Raw genomic sequence first — 18,956 nt, 5'->3', positions numbered from 1 at the left:
GGTTTAAACAAATTTCGCGGTGTTTTTAAGACTACCACCACACCAGATTAAAGCGACTTGGTGGATCATTCTCAGCACTGCATTAACAATATTGTGTGTTATGTTCCTGCTGAAAATTCAGCTTGCTCTGCAACACACAACAAACTGGTAGATGTTAAGTTTCTGAAGTATCGCTACTAATGCTACATGGTAGACAAGTTGTTCTTATGAAAAATAAATCAATTAAAGCAATAACGAGAACTCGCAGCAGGTATTTTTCTGTGATGTCTAAAACTAAGGAGTTCTTTTGATTCCGTCCATAATTTGTGACATGTTTAAGTGGGCATTGTTAATCACTCGTCTTATCTAATCAAAACTACACATGAACCGGTTTCTTAGTTGCAGACACTTTAATGATGTTTAGAGCTGGTTTCTGACTTCTTTTCTTTCTCAGGGATGGTTTTGAATCAATGCAATAGAGTCAACTCTTTATACTATTACGGCCAAAAGTTTGTGGACACCTGACCATCACATGCATATGTACTTTTTGAACATCCCATCTTATAATAAGCTCCACTCTTCTGGGAAGGATTTCTACTAGATTTTGGAGTGTGGCTGTGTGGGATTTGTGTTCAGTAGATTACAAGAGCATTAGTGAAGTCAGGCACTGATGTTGGGTGAGGAGGTCTGGGGTGCAAAGTTAGATGTCCACAAACTTTCGTCCATGATGTGTCATGATACAGTCATGGGGGGGGATGAGTGTTGTATCTTGGTTGGGACCAAAGCTCCTCACAAACAGTAATATCTGACTGTTTGGACCTTGTGGGTATATTTGGCTGGTCCCCACAAACAAAAAAGCTCTTTTTTTAGGTTCAGAAAGTTTCCTTTTGTTTACTCAGGTTAGTGTTAAGGTGTTCAGTTTAAGCATAAAAGTATAGCATTGATTAGCCTGTGTGTGTGTCTGTCTCTCTGTGTGTGTCTGTCTCTCTGTGTGTGTGTCTGTCTGTCTGTGTGTGTGTGTGTGTGTGTGTGTGTGTGTCGGTCTGTCTGTGTGTCTGTCTCTGTGTGTGTGCGCGCGCGTCTGTGTCTGTGTGTTTTGGTTCCTGTTCAGTGTCTGCGACGCTGTAACTCCATCCTCACGCTGATCTCCTGCGACCGGAAGTTAACACAACTTGAGGTTTTTCTAAACTTAATAATTTCTATAATTTAGCTGGAAATACATCAGTATGAAAGTAGAGATTTTCAGGTAAGCTTCAGGACTCTTTTGTGTAATAAGGTCTTAACACCACGTTAATACGCGTTATAGCGTTCCCTCACAGTCGCTGTTAGTTCAGTTAGTCCAGAAGCTAACACAGCTAGCGTTAGTTAGCAAGGTGGTGGCCGAGCGGCACGTCATGTTTCCGCAGCAATTACACGGAGATAAATGTTCGCTCTTTCCAGTTAAAGCAAATATCTTCGTCTTTTTTAATTACTACGATAATTGAGTTGATTGTTTTTGGTGGTGTATTGAAGTTTCTGTAGGAAGCTGGCTTGCTAGTTAGTTGGTATCCGGGGGTTGTATAGTGGTCTCTGAGGTGCCAAACAATCTCCATGAACTAAGCAACTTCATGTTTATTTCTTTATGTTCGAGATGTCTAGATTATTCAGTTCAACATCATCTTACTGCTGGGTTCAAGTTGCTTTAAAACTCTCTGTTCAGGTCGAAACGATGCGTTATAAATGTTTACTTAAAGTAGAAGTATACTAAAGTTTTGCTCGTGTTGACTCAACATGGGCAGATTTACTTGTTGGTGCATTTGTTGAAGCCCTCCTTACATGTTGGGTCAAACTGACCCGAAATCACCGTGACCCGTAACGTTCTGGTCAAACTGACACAAAATCACCATGACCCATAACGTTCTGGTCAACGTGACCCGAAATCTCCGTGACCCGTGACGTTCTGGTCAAACTGACCCGAAATCACCGTGACCCGTGACGTTCTGGTCAACATGACCCGAAATCTCCGTGACCCGTAACGTTCTGGTCAAACTGACCCGAAATCTCCGTGACCCGTAACGTCCTGGTCAACATGACCCGAAATCTCCGTGACCTGTAACGTTCTGGTCAAACTGACCCGAAATCTCCGTGACCCATAACGTTCTGGTCAACATGACCCGAAATCACCGTGACCCATAACGTTCTGGTCAACATGACCCGAAATCACCACGATCTGTGATGTTCTGGTCAAACTGACCCGAAATCACCACGATCCGTAATGTTCTGGTCAACATGACCCGAAATCACCGTGACCCGTAACGTTCTGGTCAACATGACCCGAAATCACCGTGACCCGTAACGTTCTGGTCAACATGACCCGAAATCACCGTGACCCGTAACATTCTGGTCAACGTTACCCGAAATCACCGTGACCCGTAACATTCTGGTCAACGTTACCCGAAATCACCGTGACCCGTAACATTCTGGTGAACATGACCTGAAATCACCGTGACCCGTAACATTCTGGTGAACATGACCTGAAATCACCATGACCCGTAACATTCTGGTGAACATGACCTGAAATCACCGTGACCCGTAACATTCTGGTGAACATGACCTGAAATCACCATGACCCTTAATGTTCTGGTCAACATGACCCGTAACGTTCTGGTCAACATGACCCGAAATCACCGTGACCCGTAACGTTCTGGTCAACATGACGAAATCTCCATGACCCATAACGTTCAGGTCAAACTGACCCGAAATCCCCATGACCCGTAACGTTCTGGTCAACATGACCCGAAATCACCATGACCCGTAACGTTCTGGTCAACATGACCCGAAATCACCATGACCCATAACGTTCGGGTCAAACTGACCCGAAATCACCATAACCCGTAACGTTCTGGTCAACATGACCCGAAATCACCATGACCCTTAATGTTCGGGTCAAACTGACCCGAAATCACCATGACCCGTAACGTTCTGGTCAACATGACCCGAAATCACCGTGACCCGTAATGTTTGTGTTAAAATGACCTGAAATAACCGTGATCCATAATGTTCGGGTCAACATGACCCGTAATTTTGGGGTCAAACTGACTATAAAAAGTTAGAGCGTTTCCAAGCTTGGTTATTGTGCCTGATCTACCTAAAGGCAACATGACCTGTTCATTAACCCTTGTGTTATGTCCTCTACTTAACAGTGGATGATACTGTAAATGTTATTAATGATTACTAGGGACAGCATTATATACATTTATAGGGCCAAAAGTTTGTGGACACTGGCTCTAGAGTTTAGTTCCTCCTTTGCTGTTATAATAACCTCCACTCTTCTGGGAAGGCTTTCCACTGGATTTTAGAGCGTGGCTGTGGGGATTTGTGTTCATTCATCTACAAGATCGTTAGTGATGTCAGGTGAGGAGGTCTGAGGTGCAGTCTGTGTTCCAGTTCATCCCAAAGGCGTTCACTGGGGTTGAGGTCAGGGATCTGTGCAGGACACTCGAGTTATATAGTAAGCTGTCAGTAAGTACAGTATGGCATCGTGGGTAATATAGTAAGCTGTCAGTAAGTATAGTACGGCATTTTGGGTAATATAGTAAGCTGTCAGTAAGTATAGTACAGCATCATGGGTAATATAGTAAGCTGTCAGTAAGTATAATACGGCATCATGGGTAATATAGTACGCTGTCAGTAAGTACAGTACGGCATTGTGGGCAATATGGTAAGCTGTCAGCCAAAGGTGAAAATAAATCATCATACTTTAGGAATCAACTTTAGGAATCAACTCAGAGTTTTATTACACAGTAAATATGGGATCCTTTTGAAGTTCACGTTATGTTGTTGATCACTTGTTAAATTATAAAGGTTAATTTAAAAGATGTTCAGGGTGGGTTTTTCCTTTAATTGATAGACATTTTCATAATGTCAACACAACACATTAGCAATACCTTACTGTACTTACTCTGAGGAGTACCGTACTGTAAGTGAGTACTGTACTTACACTGAGGAGTATTGTACTGTAAGTGAGTACTGTATTTACTCTGAGGAGTACCGTGCTGTAAGTGAGTACTCTACTTACTCTGAGGGGTACTGTACTGTGAGTACTGTACTTACTCTGAGGAGTACGTACTGTAAGTGAGTACTGTACTTACTCTGAGGGGTACTGTACTGTGAGTACTGTACTTACTCTGAGGAGTACGTACTGTAAGTGAGTACTGTACTTACTCTGAGGGGTACTGTACTGTGAGTACTGTACTTACTCTGAGGAGTACGTACTGTAAGTGAGTACTGTACTTACTCTGAGGAGTACTGTACTGTAAGTCAGTGTTGTAAAAGTATACCCAGGATGCTGATGTAAATTGTGACATTATTTGTTGGGTTCACAATAAAATTATAATAATAATAATAATAATGATGTTGATGATGTCCACTCCTGCTTATTACTTTTAATCCATCCACTGCAGGTATGGTGTTCAGACAGTTGCCGCTATCAGAAAGTGAAACATTGGGTATGAGATGTGTAAAAGATGGGTAATCAGGAGCTTGAAGATGTGTTTGTAGCTGTTATACGGCCAAAGAGTGCTGTGAGCCTCAGCTCCAAGGAGTACCGTGCCAAAGCATATGAGGTGAGAGCAGTGACACTTACTTACACGCTTATACTCACCTTGTATCTACACTCACTGGTCTTTTGCACTTATACTTGCCTATGCATGTATTTTGTAATTATATAATTATAACTGACGTGTAGCCTATCTGTTGCTATAAACAAATTGTCAGCATCCCTCTATTCCATGTTTCAATGGAAAGTGACCACCATAGGACCAACTGTTATTTAGCTGTGACACAGGGACTACAGGGAGGGGGCTGACATGTTGTCCATAGCAACAGATAATTGTACACATATACAGTGCATCTATACGGTAGGTTTACCTATTTCTAGGTATACTATATGGCCAAACGTTTGTGGACACCTGACTATCACACCCATGTTTGTTGAACATCCCATTCAGGATTTGGTCCCCATTTTTTGCTATTATAATAACCTCCACTCTTCTGGGAAGGCTTTCCATTGGATGTTTGGATTTGTGTTCATTCATCTACAAGAGCGTTAGTGATGTTAGGTGAGGAGGTCTGGGGTGCAGTCGGTGTTCCAGTTCATCCCAAAGGTGTTCAGTGGGGTTGAGGTCAGGGATCTGTGCAGGACACTCGAGTTCTTCCAGTCCAACCTTCTCAAACCATGTCTTCATGGATCTCGCTTTGTGCACAGGAGCAACGTCATGCTGGAACAGGTCCGGGCCTCTTAGTTCCAGAGAAAGAAAATTGTAACGCTACAGCGTACAAAGACATCCTGTGCAACAGTTTGAGGAAGAACCACATATGGTGGTCCAGCTGTCCATATAGTGTATAAGCTAGGTGTTCCAAATAAAATGGTCACTGTGTATAAGTCATGAGTGTATAGTTTGGATTGATTTATGTAATTTAAGTATTTACATGTAAATTAATGTAATGAAAAGGCTAATGAACGTATTCATACTTCTCTTTTTGTTTAAAGAGTAATAGACATCTTTACATATTGTGCATAAATGTTCGTGTAAACATGTATGCTACTTATATACATATTGGGTCATTTCTGTAGATTCTGCTGATTGAAGTTCCACTTGAGGGAAAAGAGAAGAAGAGGAAGAAGGTTCTCCTGGGGACCAAAATCCATGCAGGCAGTGACAAGATAAAGTCAATCCTGGAATATGTGGACGAAGCAACTAAGCCCATATCAAATAACCAAGGCATAATAGGTTAGTATATCCTCTTATCATTTCATACACACATAGTATTTATCATTAAGCAGAAGAACATGAGAGTGGGCGTGCTATCATAAATAACATCACTGTGTGGAATAGTATGTATTAGCAGAGCGTATTAATATCAGACGTGTATGTGCGGTGCTGTAGAATCGAGACTTCTGACTACAGCACAGTGTTATAAGTATTAATTATTGGCTACATAGAAGCAGAGTGATGAGAATGGAAGAGACAGTGAATCAGTCAACTATTTTATGTCTTCATATGTTCTTGATTAAGGATTGTTAATACACTGTGTGTGTGGTGCTCGTCACAGGGAAACGTGTTGTGCACATGAGGAAGTTCCCTCTAGATGGGGAGAACGAAGGGAAAGAGGCCTCTCTATTTATTGTGCCAATTAATGTTAAAGGTAAGATACTGGGATGATTACAAGGACAGTGTAACTGTCTGGATGTTTTTTTTTTTTTTGAAAACATGTCAGTAATATACACTACCGGTCAAAAGTTTGTGGACACTCGAGTGAAATGTTTCTCACGATCTTAAGGTGTGGGATTTTGATCTGAAGGTGTGTGATTAAATGTTTGAAATCGGTGTTGTGGACAAAAATATGATTGCGCCAACGTATTCGTTTCTTTCATTAGAAAACGAGCATTTTATTTACAAAAGAATATGCGAAATATTCGGAAAAGCAGGCGGTAAGCGTCCAGCGTCGGTTTGAACTCATTTAATACTGTTTAAAAAGCATCTCAGGGAAATTCCTCAAGAAATCGATCCTGAAAATGCCAAGAATACATTTCTGGAAATTCTAGGCCAAAAGTGTGTCTACTTTGAAGATGCTAAAATACTAAATTATTTAGATTTGTTTTGTATTTTTTATCACAACGTAGTTCCCATAGTTCCATTTGTGTTACTCCAGAGTTTTGATCGCTTTATTATTATTATAAAATGTGGAAAAATAAAAATAAAGAATGAGTGTGTCTAAACTTTTGACTGGTAGTGTATACTTGGGTCATAATTAATACAGCGGTCTCTAATCCTCAACAGACAATAGTAAGGCTGTGTATCACCCTGGGAGTCCCAGCTTTTACTGCCTTCAAGACATCATGCGTGTGTGCAGCGAAACCAGCGCCCACTTCAACTCAATCACCTCAAAGATGCTTCTCGGCCTTGACAAGTAGGCTTTGACGGCTTCCATGCTCGTGCCAGTATTATATTTCCTCTGTGAACTCCTCTGTGTGGTAGAATTGAGTATAAGTACAGATTACTTGTTTTCTGGGAGTCAAAGAATCACAGCAAACTCATGAGGTCCAACAAGTTACCAATCACGAGCGCCACATGATCCCATAGGGAAAGTTTGCCAAATGTGGTCTAAAGAATGAATGAGAGTTAGAATGGAGAGCAGATTTATGGAAAGCTGTGGAAACAGAGCTAAAATGATATATGTTGTAACTCATATTTCAATAAATACATTTAAAGTTTAAATAAATAAAAATAGGCGATATGTAATTGTCAGAGCCCTTTGTTGCATGTGAGGCAAATCACAACTGCAATAAAAAAAACAGTGACCCCTCTCCTTCCCCTCACTTCACTCCAATGTGGGTAACCGTTTAAAGAAGGAACAGAGCTGAGCCTATTTCTGGGCCGGAAAAATGTAGACCTAAGACTGAAAAGGAATGAAGGTGCAAGACCCATTGCACGACTATATTGAGAATCACTGGGTTTTTTTTGTGCTTTTTTTTTTAAATTAACATTAAATCAGAAAATAGATGAATCTTAAAAACACTCAAACATTACATACTGCAACTTTAATCTGGGTTATAAGCTCTGTTTCGATTTTTAGGTGTGGAGTGTTCTACTAACAATCTTGCACTGATCATAAGTTATAGCCTGATATATTTATTTGGTCGCACACCACAGTATATGCTGACAGGGCATAATAAAAGATGTTGTATTACTGAAAAACGTCTGTGTCGCTGCCCTCAGGTGGTTAGCGGAGCAGCACAGTGTGCCGCACGCTATCCCTGCACTCTTCAGACCCGCGCCTATAGAGAGGGTCAAAACCAATGTCAGCAATCCGGCCTACTCTACCGAGAGCAAGCAGAACGACACGCTTCACATGGGCTACACCGCGCTGGAGATCAAGAGCAAGATGATGTCACTGGAGAGGGCAGACATTTGTATCGAGAATCCACTCTTTGGCTCAGACCTGCAGTACACCAACAGAGTGAGATAACAGTAAACGTCTTTTAAAATAAGAAAAGGAGCAGCGTGTTCAGAAAATCAGAAATACCAGCGCAGTCTATCAGAAGATAATAAAGCAGAAAACCTTTTTAAAAGAATCCTCCATGTATTAATTAGGAGTAATGACTTAAGTGCAGTTGTTTGTCTGTGTCTTGTGTGTATAGGTGGATAAGGTCATCATTAATCCATACTTTGGCTTGGGAGCTCCAGACTACTCCAAAATCCAGATTCCAAAGAGAGAGAAATGGCAGCGTAGCATGACCAGTGTGACTGAGGACAAGTGAGTGAATAAAGGAGTCTGCAATGTTCCACAGTTACTACACGTATTACAGTTCAGGGTACTGCTGTACTACTGCAGCTCGTTCTCTAGGAAATGAGAATTTTTTAATTAAGATCACTGTTTCAAATTCGAATCCATTGTAAAGCCCATGATCTTTAAATACCGCCTTGTTTTAAAGAGATCGCCAGTGGGTAGATGACTTCCCGCTGCATCGCAGCGCTTGCGAGGGAGACACAGAGCTTCTGTCCAAACTGCTGGACAGTGGTTATTCTGTCAAACTGCTGGACAGTGATCACTGGGCCCCCATCCATTATGCATGCTGGTATGTACCGTCTTCTCCTGTGTCTCGCTCACTCTCTGTTTAATCTCACAAGGGTAATAGTGTGAAATTAAATTGTTCAGACTGTTAAAAAATGAACACACAATAGAAGGCAGAAGAAAAATGGTGGTATTTGTGATGTGGCTGTTTTAATCTTGCAGGCATGGGAAGGTGGAGGCCACCAAACTTTTGTTGGAGAAAGGAAATTGCAACCCCAACCTGCTGAATGGACAGCTTAGCTCCCCCTTGCACTTTGCAGCTGGAGGAGGCCACTCAGAGATTGTGGAGCTCCTGCTTCAGCACCCTGATATAGACAGGGTGAGTCAAGCTGCCTAAAATAGCTTTCGTTTTTTTTTCCTGCTACTGCACTGACCAGTGAGTTAGCGTCTATGTGTTTCTAAATGCTAACAAAGTCTTATAGATGAAGCCACACCTTATGTTCATGTTAAGCACGTCTTTTATAAGGCATTCTTTTCTTTTCTTTCGCAATTCCCATCTGTTTTGTTATTCTTTTTTTTTCTTTTCTTTTTTTTTAAAGCACATTGAAGACCAACAGAAACGTTCCCCCCTTCAAGTCTGTGAGGAGAATAAACAGAACAACTGGGAGGAAACTGTAAAACTCCTTAAACAAGCCAATAACCAGCCAGTACGTATGATCGGCCTGTATATACAGTACTTACATACTTCAAGAAAAACTTGAGTTGTGTAAACGAACGTTAATAGTTGTTAAACGCTTGGGTTTAGGCTTGGCGACATGTATAGTACGGTACGGCACAGAAGTTTTAGGCACATGCAAAGAAATTCTGTAGAGCAAAGATGCCTTCAAAATAATGAAAGTAAATGTTTCTACATTTAAAAAAATATACAGTAAAGAGCAGTACACAGTATTAAATGAAACAAAGTCAATATAAAAAAAAATAGGGTGCCTAAAACTTTTGCACAGTATTGTGTATATATGGATATATAGACTTTACTGTATTGCCTGGCTTTATTCAGCATACAAATGCACACACCCGTGAGAATATAAGCTGGAGAGTACACAAAAGTCCTTCAGCGTCACTGTTCCTCTAAGTTTTAACGAGCACCTGCATGAAAACTGTGTCAGTATGAAAAGGTGCGGATTTACCGCATGGATGGTTCGTACCGCTCAGTGGAGTTGAAGCACGGCAACAACACTACGGTGCAGCAGATCATGGAGGGTATGAGGCTCTCACAGGAAACACAGCAGTACTTCACCATCTGGATCTGCTCTGAGAACCTCAGTGAGTCCCACCGCAACATTGTACAGTCCTAAAAAGGACAATAAAAATTAGCTCTTTTTCACAACGCTTTCCATCCATGGAAAACGATCGCGTTGCTGTTTAAGCCGGAATTTCTGGCACTTTCTTACACCGAACTACACACAAGCTGCATTTGTTTTTAATAGGTTAAACAGAATGACTGGGATAAACGCAACAACTTGTAACCAAGCAGTTGTCGTTGTTTTTAAGGTCTGCAGCTGAAGCCCTATCACAAGCCCTTACAGCATTTGCGTATCTGGCCCGAGATCGTCACAGACCTGACTGCACTGGACCCACAGAGGGAAAGCCCCCAACTCTTCCTACGCAGAGATGTCCGTCTGCCTCTGGATGTTGAAAAGAAGGTGTCGTACAATTTTACCATGCCCGCACACCGCTTTTCCAGTTGTACCAAGTTTAAACAAGGCAACACTTGATAGAATACAAGATAGATGGATGAAAAGACTGTTAATCCTGTAAGTGTTTCATTGGACATTCCCTCTAGGTTGAAGATCCGCTCTCCATCCTCATCCTGTTTGATGAAGCTCGCTACTTCCTCCTCAAAGGTTTCTTCTCATCATCAGATAGCAAGCTCATAACTCTAGCCAGCCTCCTTCTGCAGATCATTTACGGCAACTATGACAGCAAAAAACACAAACAAGGCTTTCTGAAGTAAGCACCAGCTTCACATTAAATTGATGCTTTTCCTATGTACAATGTCTATCATGATACACCTTGTTCTCACTCTGTCTGTTTTCAACAGTGAGGAAAACCTGAAATCCATCGTTCCGATCTCCAAAGTGAAAAGTAAAGCACATCACTGGACCAACAGAATACTTCACGAGTATAAGGCAGGGTTGCATTTCAGATCAGATCATTGATTTTTTATTTTTTTTTAATCTGATTTTATTATGCTGTGTCTAATCTAACCACTGTGTATATTGGTTTATTAGAGTGTGAGCACCAGTGAGGGAGTGAGTAAAGAAATGCATCACCTTCAGCGCCTCTTCCTGCAGAACTGCTGGGATATTCCCACCTACGGTGCTGCGTTTTTCACCGGCCAGGTCTACACCAAGGCCAGCTCCAGCACCCACAAGGTCATCCGGGTCTACGTGGGGGTCAACACCAAAGGACTGCACCTCATGAACATGGAAACCAAGGTGAGGCATTAGCATGTCGTTATCGTAACGACTTTCTGCAGAGATCAGTAGTGATAATGATAGCAATGGAGACAGTAAGAAATATTGTCACAAGGAGCGATTATTTGGGGCCCAAGCACTAGTATGAAATTATGCCCAAATTTGTACATATTGCAATAGTGTTCCTTTTGATTAATGTCCATCTGTTTCTGCCGACTGTTTTACCATGATGCACTTAACAAACTTGTTAAGTATGACAAACTTTCTCTGAATTTTGAACCAAACGCATCAATACACCCCTTATTAAACCATAAACATTCTGTTATATGACACCACACCATTGTTATTATTTCTCTCTTTTCATCTAGAATTCACTCTCGTTATTTTACATTTTTATTCGTTTCCGAAGTCATTTTAATAAATCAGCCTTTTAAATATTCTTTAGAATATTAACTTAGAACTTAGACAACTTAGAAGTGTTTTTTTCTGTTCAATTGGTTTTCGAACTGTTCATTGCAATTCCAGCTACTTCCTTAAAGGTGGACTTAAAATAAGACAGAGAACTTACAACTATAATTATCAACAAAACGTTGACTTAAACATGTCAGTGGGTTGACTTCGTCTAGCTTAAATGGTTAAAACTCAGCTCTGGTATTGCATCATGCATGTTCTGCAAAGTCACACTAACCCGGAGGCCCTACGACTCTTAATGCTGCATCTCTCCTCTGTATGAGCTGCAGTAACTTTGCTCTGTTTGCTCCAGGTGCTCCACCTCAGCATGGAGTATGGCACCTTCATGTGGCAACTCGGGCAGGCTGACCAGTACGTCCAAATCCACAGTCTTGAGAACAAGAAGAACTTCATAGTGCACACTAAACAGGTATGCTAGACACATAAGTGGCTTTTATGTTAGTACACATTAGAAAGAAGCCCGAAAATATTCCAGATGTTCTACCTTTATTTGGCTGACATGGTGTATGGCAAATGGTCTGCACTTATATAGCGCTTTATTTTAACCTTAGCAGTTCCAAAGCGCTTTACACTGTGTCTCATTCACTCTTTCACACACACACACACACACACACACACTCACACACCAATGGTAGCCATGCTAGGCGCTAACTTACCATCGGGAGCAACTTGGGGTTCAGTGTCTTGCCCAAGGACACTTCGGGCAACGACTCCGTCACGTGGGCCAGGAATCGAACCGCCAACCGTACGATTAGTGGACAACCCGCTCTACCACCTGATCCACAGCCGCCCCAAGTCTCTTGTAGCGTAACATTGGAAAATTGGTCTAAATAAATACCTTTTATTCATAGCATACTTTATTTTCACGTTTTTAAGTAAACAAACATTGTATATAAGTAGTTAATAGGCATTACATCACAGTGTATGTTGAAGAGGATGGATTTGTACATCTTTGGTAGTCGAGGAAACAATACATTTTAATAAAAGATTTCCAAGCACAGAACAAAAAATTCCACTGGGTGGAGTCAGACCTGATCCATCGCCTCCTACCTGGGTGGAGCTGGATGGAGTCGAGCCAAAAGTCCAGGCTTTGGAATGTGTTTAATGTGTTGTTTCGTGGTGTACACCATTGTGTGGGTTAGGCTTGAAGGAGAGGTTTGATCAGATCCAGCTCTACCCCCTACAGCGAGTCTGTGGCAGTATATATATATATATATATATATATATATATATATATATATATATATATATATATATATAGCCAGTATGTATAGATACTGTTGTCAGTTATGTCAGTCTGTGTTTGACAATGAGTACCCATGTTTCCTCTACAGGCAGGCCTGATTGTGAAGCTGCTAATGAAGCTGAGTGGACAGATAACTCATAACGACAGAGCAGCATCAGACAAATATGCATACGGCTAACTCCCATCATGCACTGCAGATTCAGAACTCATGCCATGAGATTGCCTTGACTTTTAGAGTTTGCATTTGTATTTGTATTACTTTTACTGTCGAATAAGTGCTTTTTTTTGTTTGCTTTTTTTTTTACTGTAAGTCTGTAGGATTTTGTTCCAGGTAGCACTGTCTAAACCATGCATGTGCTTCTGTTTGGAATACAGTTTTTAATTTTGTAACTTTTTTCTTCATTGCTGTGGAAGTATAAATATTTATATGTAATGATTGCATTTTAATAAAATATATATAATATATTACAGGGTGATATAATTGTTTTTTTTATAAAACAGCTCATAACAAGAAGAAAGTATTCTGTCAGTGTTGAAACATATTTATTTATTAATCACTCACTCCAGAAAATCTTTTACGGTAATATCCGAAAGACCATTACAAAATGATCTCAGATGTGGCTTTGCTGGTGTTAACCACTTGTTTTTACCACCAGATACCAGTAGGTGGCTGCACAATCATGCCTACAGGATCCGATCAGTCAAAATATTTGTAAAGTTAAGATCAGCTTAAGTGGAAGAGAGAGAGTTGCGTGTGATGCTCACTTTAACATTGAACAATGATGTTTCTGCGGCGATGTTTTTGAGAAACTGGGCAGAATCGAAAGACAGAATAGAAAGATCTAGAATTACTAATCACTGGTGAAGGTTATTATTAGACTTTCGGGAAATTTCCAGGATTTGTCCTGGGAAGACTGAAAGAAAATGTTAAAGCTTAACTGTGCAAATCTAAATTAATTTATAATGTCACTGCCCATTAAGGAGATTATCTTACTGTTTCACTTTTTAAAAAAAATCTTATCTTTATGAAAAATGTTTACGTACACTTAGGCTAAAGACATTCAAACTGAATTTCTCACAACTTCACACATTTTATATTAAAAAAATGATAGATTTATTTCCTCTTTGATTTGCTAGAACAGATTTTCAGTGCGTCTGAAGTTGACGCACGCTGTCAGTATTTGCTGGCATTGCCTTTTAACTGCTTGAACTTGAATCAGTGACTTGGAGAAGCCTTATGTCCCAAACGTCTCACAATATTTTGCCAGATTTGTAGCCCATTCCTTCTGACACAATTGGTTTAACTCAGTCAGGTTTCTGGGCCTCTTTGCTCAGAGATGTTTTTTCAGTTCGATCCACAAATTGTCTGTGGGATTCAGATCAGAGCTTCTTCAGTGATGGCTTCTCTAATACTTTCACTTTGTTGTCTTTAAGCCATCATGTTACAACTTTGGAGGTATACTTAGGATCGTTGTCCTTTTGGAAACAGTTGCGACCAAGTTTTAACTTTCTGTCTAATGTCCTGTGGTTTTGCTGCTAAACATCTTTCCTCATCTATTTTCTGAAGTGCACCAGTTCCTTTTCTAGCAAAACACCCCCCGAAACATGATGCTGCCACCCCCATGCTTCACAGTTAGGATGGTGTCATGTGGATGAAACGCTTCAGCCTTTTTCCTCCATACTTAATGCTGATCATTACGGCATTATGTTACATCTGAAGTGACTCGCCAAAAGAAATGTATAGTAGCATGAAATATGTTGAGTTGTGAGAATATCTTTAGCCTAGGTGTATGTGAAATGTATCTTCCTATATCAGTGTCATTGGTCTTTGTTTTTTTTCTTAGAGTTAGGTGTGAAGCAGAATTTATATTACACTGGATGATTAGAGTAAAGGCAGCCTTCCGCCACTGAATGTCTTTCTCTCAACTATCACTGTGAGTTTAATGGTTGCTCGTTCGTCTTCTGTTAGACTGTCATGTTTTGCTTCACTGACTGACCTTAAGACTTAATCTCACATTTGCACATGGTCTAATGAGCATCTCTGCGCAAATGTCACACGGTATTCCACACTTCATCCCTAGACCCCCTCCCCCTCCCCCACCAAGTTCATCATCCAATAGGCATGCATAATGAGCTTGATATTTCAAAACCACTGAAGCTCTACACCGCATGACAAAGCCACAACAGAACTGCCCACTGAACAGTTAAGAAGTTAGATGCGAGTTGAAAATAAAGTGCTTTTCAAGAATGACTTTAACTGAAGAAATGTATGGAGAGGGGGTTACTTTGGTCAGTTCTGGTGCTGTTCAACATGCGCCTTTGTGAGAAAAAAAGAAAAAAACAAAGTGTTGGCGTAGCTTGCATGAGGCAGGAGAGTACACTAGACTTCTGTTTCTGTTTCTACAGAGCGAGCGAAAGGATTGTGTCAAGCCTGCCAGGCAGTTGTGGATTGATTGCCCCTTGGGAAATACGCTTGCTTTACACACAAAAGTGCTAATTCTGTTTCTCCACAGCAAGCTTTTGTGGTGTCCCACTGAAAAGCACAGACTCCAGCTTCTTAGCCGCTGCCTCGTTTGACGTATGGTGGTGATGAGTTGGGTTTTTTTTTCAAGCCTATAAAACCTGTGGAAAAGGTCAGAAGAAAACTAGCTGTCGAAACACTGTACTCCGTCACAAAGAAAGACTCGACTGAGATCTTTCTCGCAGCCCATTTCTCACACAAAGGCTGAATGGGTGCGTGGTGGGGGTGAGTGAAAGACTGAGTGAGCAAGGCCCCCTGCACCTTTTCACTTCTTTTGGATGAAACAATAGACTTTGTCCACAATGTCCGTCCATTCTTCTTGCCGGGTTGGGGGGGGGGGGGGTTCTCTATAGTAACACTGACAAAACAAGGCAGGCCCAAATGTGGTAGCAGACTAGAGAAGGACTTACACACTTGCTGCTCATCAGTGACAGTTTCTCAGTGTTTTAGTGAGTAATCCAGAAAGACTGCCAGGGACAAGAGGAAAAAAAAAACCCACTAATGTATGACACTGGACCAAAGATGTGTGTGTGTGAAAGTAGTCAGTCCCCTGAGGAAGGGTATTAGTAGGACCAAGGCATCGTCTCACACACGTTCATTTACTCCCCTGGATGCCACAATGAACCCAGAGACTCAGTATGAGGACTCAGTATCCATTATGGTGCTGGAGAACATTAAAAACAAGCTCCGCCATGCCTTCAGAGCAACAGCCGAGCCGCGAGCGTCTTCTGAAAACGACGATGATCTGATGAGCACTGGCAGGAGTTTCCAAGCTAATGAAGAGCTACGCAGAGCCAAGATAGATGGAGCAATTACCTGGTTACGGTCTGAACTGGTGAGTTGATTTCACTTCAGTGTAACTACATGTTTTTGAGGTTGATACACAATTTTTCAAATTTACTTCATGGATCATGTGAAGCACAAACTCACTTGTTACATAGTCTCCTTGTAGAGTTTTTTTTTCTCTAATTCAACCTTAATGCATGGAGTTTCTTACTTCAAAATAAAGTATTTGTACAACTTTACCGTAACGACCTCCTATAAATGGTAAATGTCCAAATTTATGAGGAACAGGAATATTTCCAAATAGCTATGATACATAACACAGGACATCTGTGTACAGGATTGATTGATTGATTGATTTTTAAATATTGATGAATCTTTTATTCGAAACTAGTCCTTGAGTCCAGCACACTCTGGTCATTTTTTTCTCATCTAAGACATGCATTGGAAATTCTCTGGTGAGTTAAAGCAGGTGTCTTTAAGCGGAGAAATCTCCAAACTGTCTGTGGTTTTGGATCTCCAGGTCTGCGGTTTGAGAAGCTGTGCTATGATAGAACAGTATCTATCTATCTATCTATCTATCTATCTATCTATATAATATAAAAATAAAAATCTTAGCAAATGATTACAAACAAAATATGGACTAATTGGACTCTAGCTTAAACATTGTAGCTTAAGTTAATATAATAACATTGGTAATGCTTTACATTACAATTTACTTAACTAAGACTATTTACTGCATTATGCAACATTACAAACCATAAGCTGTGGAATTAATAATCATAACTGATGCTAATAAAGTGAAAAAAAAAAGTAAGTTATGTCATTTTAATATTGTTCATAATGAGTGAAACTATGTGGTGACTGTATCGCTATGTCTCCATTAACCAATGTTTCTTCAATCAGTTATTAGAAAGAAGTGCACATAAATGATCAGAAATTTAATGACAGTAATTAACCACCACTGATGTATTAAGGCAACAACATCAATAATAAATAATAATAAATAATGTTAATTACGTGAAACTTCATCGAAAAGTTTTACCGTAAAATTCTTCAGAATTCACCTGCCTACTGAAATGTGGACACAAATCCATCCATCCATCCATCTTCTACCGCTTACTCCTTCTTCAGGGTCACGGGGAAACCTGGAGCCTGTCCCAGGGAGCATCGGGCACAAGGCGGGGTACAGGGTGCCAATACACTGCAGGGCACAATCACATACACACTCACACTACGGACACTTTTAGACACGCCAATCAGCCTACCATGCATGTCTTTGGACTGGGGGAGGAAACCGGAGTACCCGGAGGAAACCCCCGCAGCACAGGGAGAACATGCATGCTCCACACACACAGGGCCACGGTGGGAATCGAACCCCCGACCCAAATCAACATCTGAAAAACTTTGTGTATAAAAATGATGTGTGATGCGTCACTTTAATGGGTTTTGAAAAGTCTGTTTGGCTGTGTCTGGCTGCCGTGAGCCAAATGAACGCTGAAGTGTGTCTCTGTGTTTTTCTCTTTAACATTCAGCTGGAGATGCGCTCACAGGACCGGCAGCTGGCACAGACCCTGCTTGGGCTTAACACTGAGATCCAGAGACTGAGGAGGGAAAGTGGTCCTCTTTTGTTAGACTCCGATCACACAGAGCAGCACTGAGATCAGCATGACAACTGGAAGAAGATGTCTGTTCCTTCTGATGTCTTGTTAAGAGTTGTTAATGTCACAAAAGTCTCTTTAATAAGCTGTTCACTTTGTGTGTTATAGTCTTATAGTCTTGTTGCATGTGAAGCTTGCTTTATTTTATCTTTAAACAAAGGAATTTTGAAATGCACATTATTATTATTTTTTATTTTTGTTGCTAATTTGGAAGATTTGATGCCTTTAAGAATGTTGAACTGTGACCACACCCTAAAAATTTGCTCTTATGGCAATGATAGTCCCCAAAATGCTGGACCTGAGGAAATATGTGTATGTACCTTTTATACATGTTAGTAGTTGTAGTGAAAAATATGCAGGACTATGATTCTAGATCTATATCTAGAGAATATATTGAACATTTTTATTGCTGAATAAAAACAAATGACCAAACCGATAAATAAATGAGATTTTGTCATGCCATCTGATGCGTGATATGTCCCAAATGAACATTTTCATCAAAATATATATTCACACCTAATAAAATCACAATATTAACTCACTACCTTTACCATACTCTATGTTCTTTTTCTAGCTTATTCATTCCTGGCATAAATAGAGCCGATATAATGAGTATGTAAGAAAGTGTGTAAGATCCAATACTTATGCAATTTATATATAATGGGATTATATATAATATCAGTGATCAGTGATAACATTAAAACTACTGACAGGTGACGTGAATAACATTGATTATCTCGTTATAAAGGGGTGGGATATATTAAGCAGCAAGTGAACAGTCAGTTCAAAGTTGACGTGTTGGAAGCCAGAAAAATGGGCAAGTGTAAAGATCTGAGCGACTTTGACAATGGCCAAATTGTGATGGCTAGACAACTGGGTCAGAGCATCTCCAAAATGGCAGTTCTTGTCGGGTGCGCCTGGTATGCTGTGGTTAGTGCCTACCGAAAGTGGTCCAAGGAAGGACAACGGGTGAAGTGGTGAGAGAGTCATGGACGCCCAAGGCTCATTGATGCTATCAAGTCACATGTCTGATCCGTGAAGGCCCCAATTCGCAATTTATAGGACTTAAAGGATCTGCTGCTAATGTCTTGGTGCCAGATACCACAACACACCTTCAGAGGTCTTGTGAAGTCTCTGCCTCGACGAGTCAGAGCTGTTTTGGCAGCACCTACACAATATTAGGCAGGTGGTTTTAATATTATGGCTGATCTAATATGATGGCTCGCTCATAACAAATTTCAGACACACTGTGTATGTGTATA

General features: G+C 40.6%; 3 protein-coding genes across 4 annotated transcripts in view; 2 read left to right on the top strand and 1 right to left on the bottom strand.

Moving 5' to 3' along the window:
- Positions 1-18,956, bottom strand: part of vps28 (VPS28 subunit of ESCRT-I) — a 200,612-nt gene that overhangs the window by 117,379 nt on the left and 64,277 nt on the right. The window lies entirely within an intron of this gene.
- On the top strand, positions 1,019-13,277 carry krit1 (KRIT1 ankyrin repeat containing). Of its 2 annotated transcripts, none has more exons than XM_053612328.1 (17): positions 1,019-1,156; positions 4,422-4,583; positions 5,594-5,750; positions 6,073-6,165; positions 6,801-6,930; positions 7,740-7,980; positions 8,162-8,277; positions 8,456-8,599; positions 8,758-8,914; positions 9,135-9,242; positions 9,702-9,858; positions 10,087-10,238; positions 10,379-10,545; positions 10,637-10,724; positions 10,827-11,033; positions 11,776-11,892; positions 12,818-13,277. In XM_053612328.1, exons 2-17 carry the CDS (start codon positions 4,485-4,487, stop codon positions 12,905-12,907), a joined length of 2,223 nt encoding a protein of 740 aa, XP_053468303.1. In that variant the 5' UTR covers positions 1,019-1,156; positions 4,422-4,484; the 3' UTR covers positions 12,908-13,277. The 2 variants fall into 2 exon arrangements, with proteins under 2 accessions (XP_053468303.1, XP_053468302.1); XM_053612327.1 differs by having other exon boundaries at positions 1,020-1,225.
- Positions 15,755-17,951, top strand: si:ch211-153f2.3 (uncharacterized). Its single transcript, XM_053612348.1, has 2 exons — positions 15,755-16,085; positions 17,569-17,951. The coding sequence occupies exons 1-2, from the start codon at positions 15,756-15,758 to the stop codon at positions 17,692-17,694; spliced, it is 456 nt and encodes a 151-aa protein (XP_053468323.1). The 5' UTR covers position 15,755; the 3' UTR covers positions 17,695-17,951.

The sequence above is a fragment of the Ictalurus furcatus genome, chromosome 24 (assembly GCF_023375685.1).
Source record: "Ictalurus furcatus strain D&B chromosome 24, Billie_1.0, whole genome shotgun sequence".
NCBI classification, from domain to species: domain Eukaryota; kingdom Metazoa; phylum Chordata; class Actinopteri; order Siluriformes; family Ictaluridae; genus Ictalurus; species Ictalurus furcatus.
This window is presented reverse-complemented; position numbering and strand designations above follow the sequence as displayed.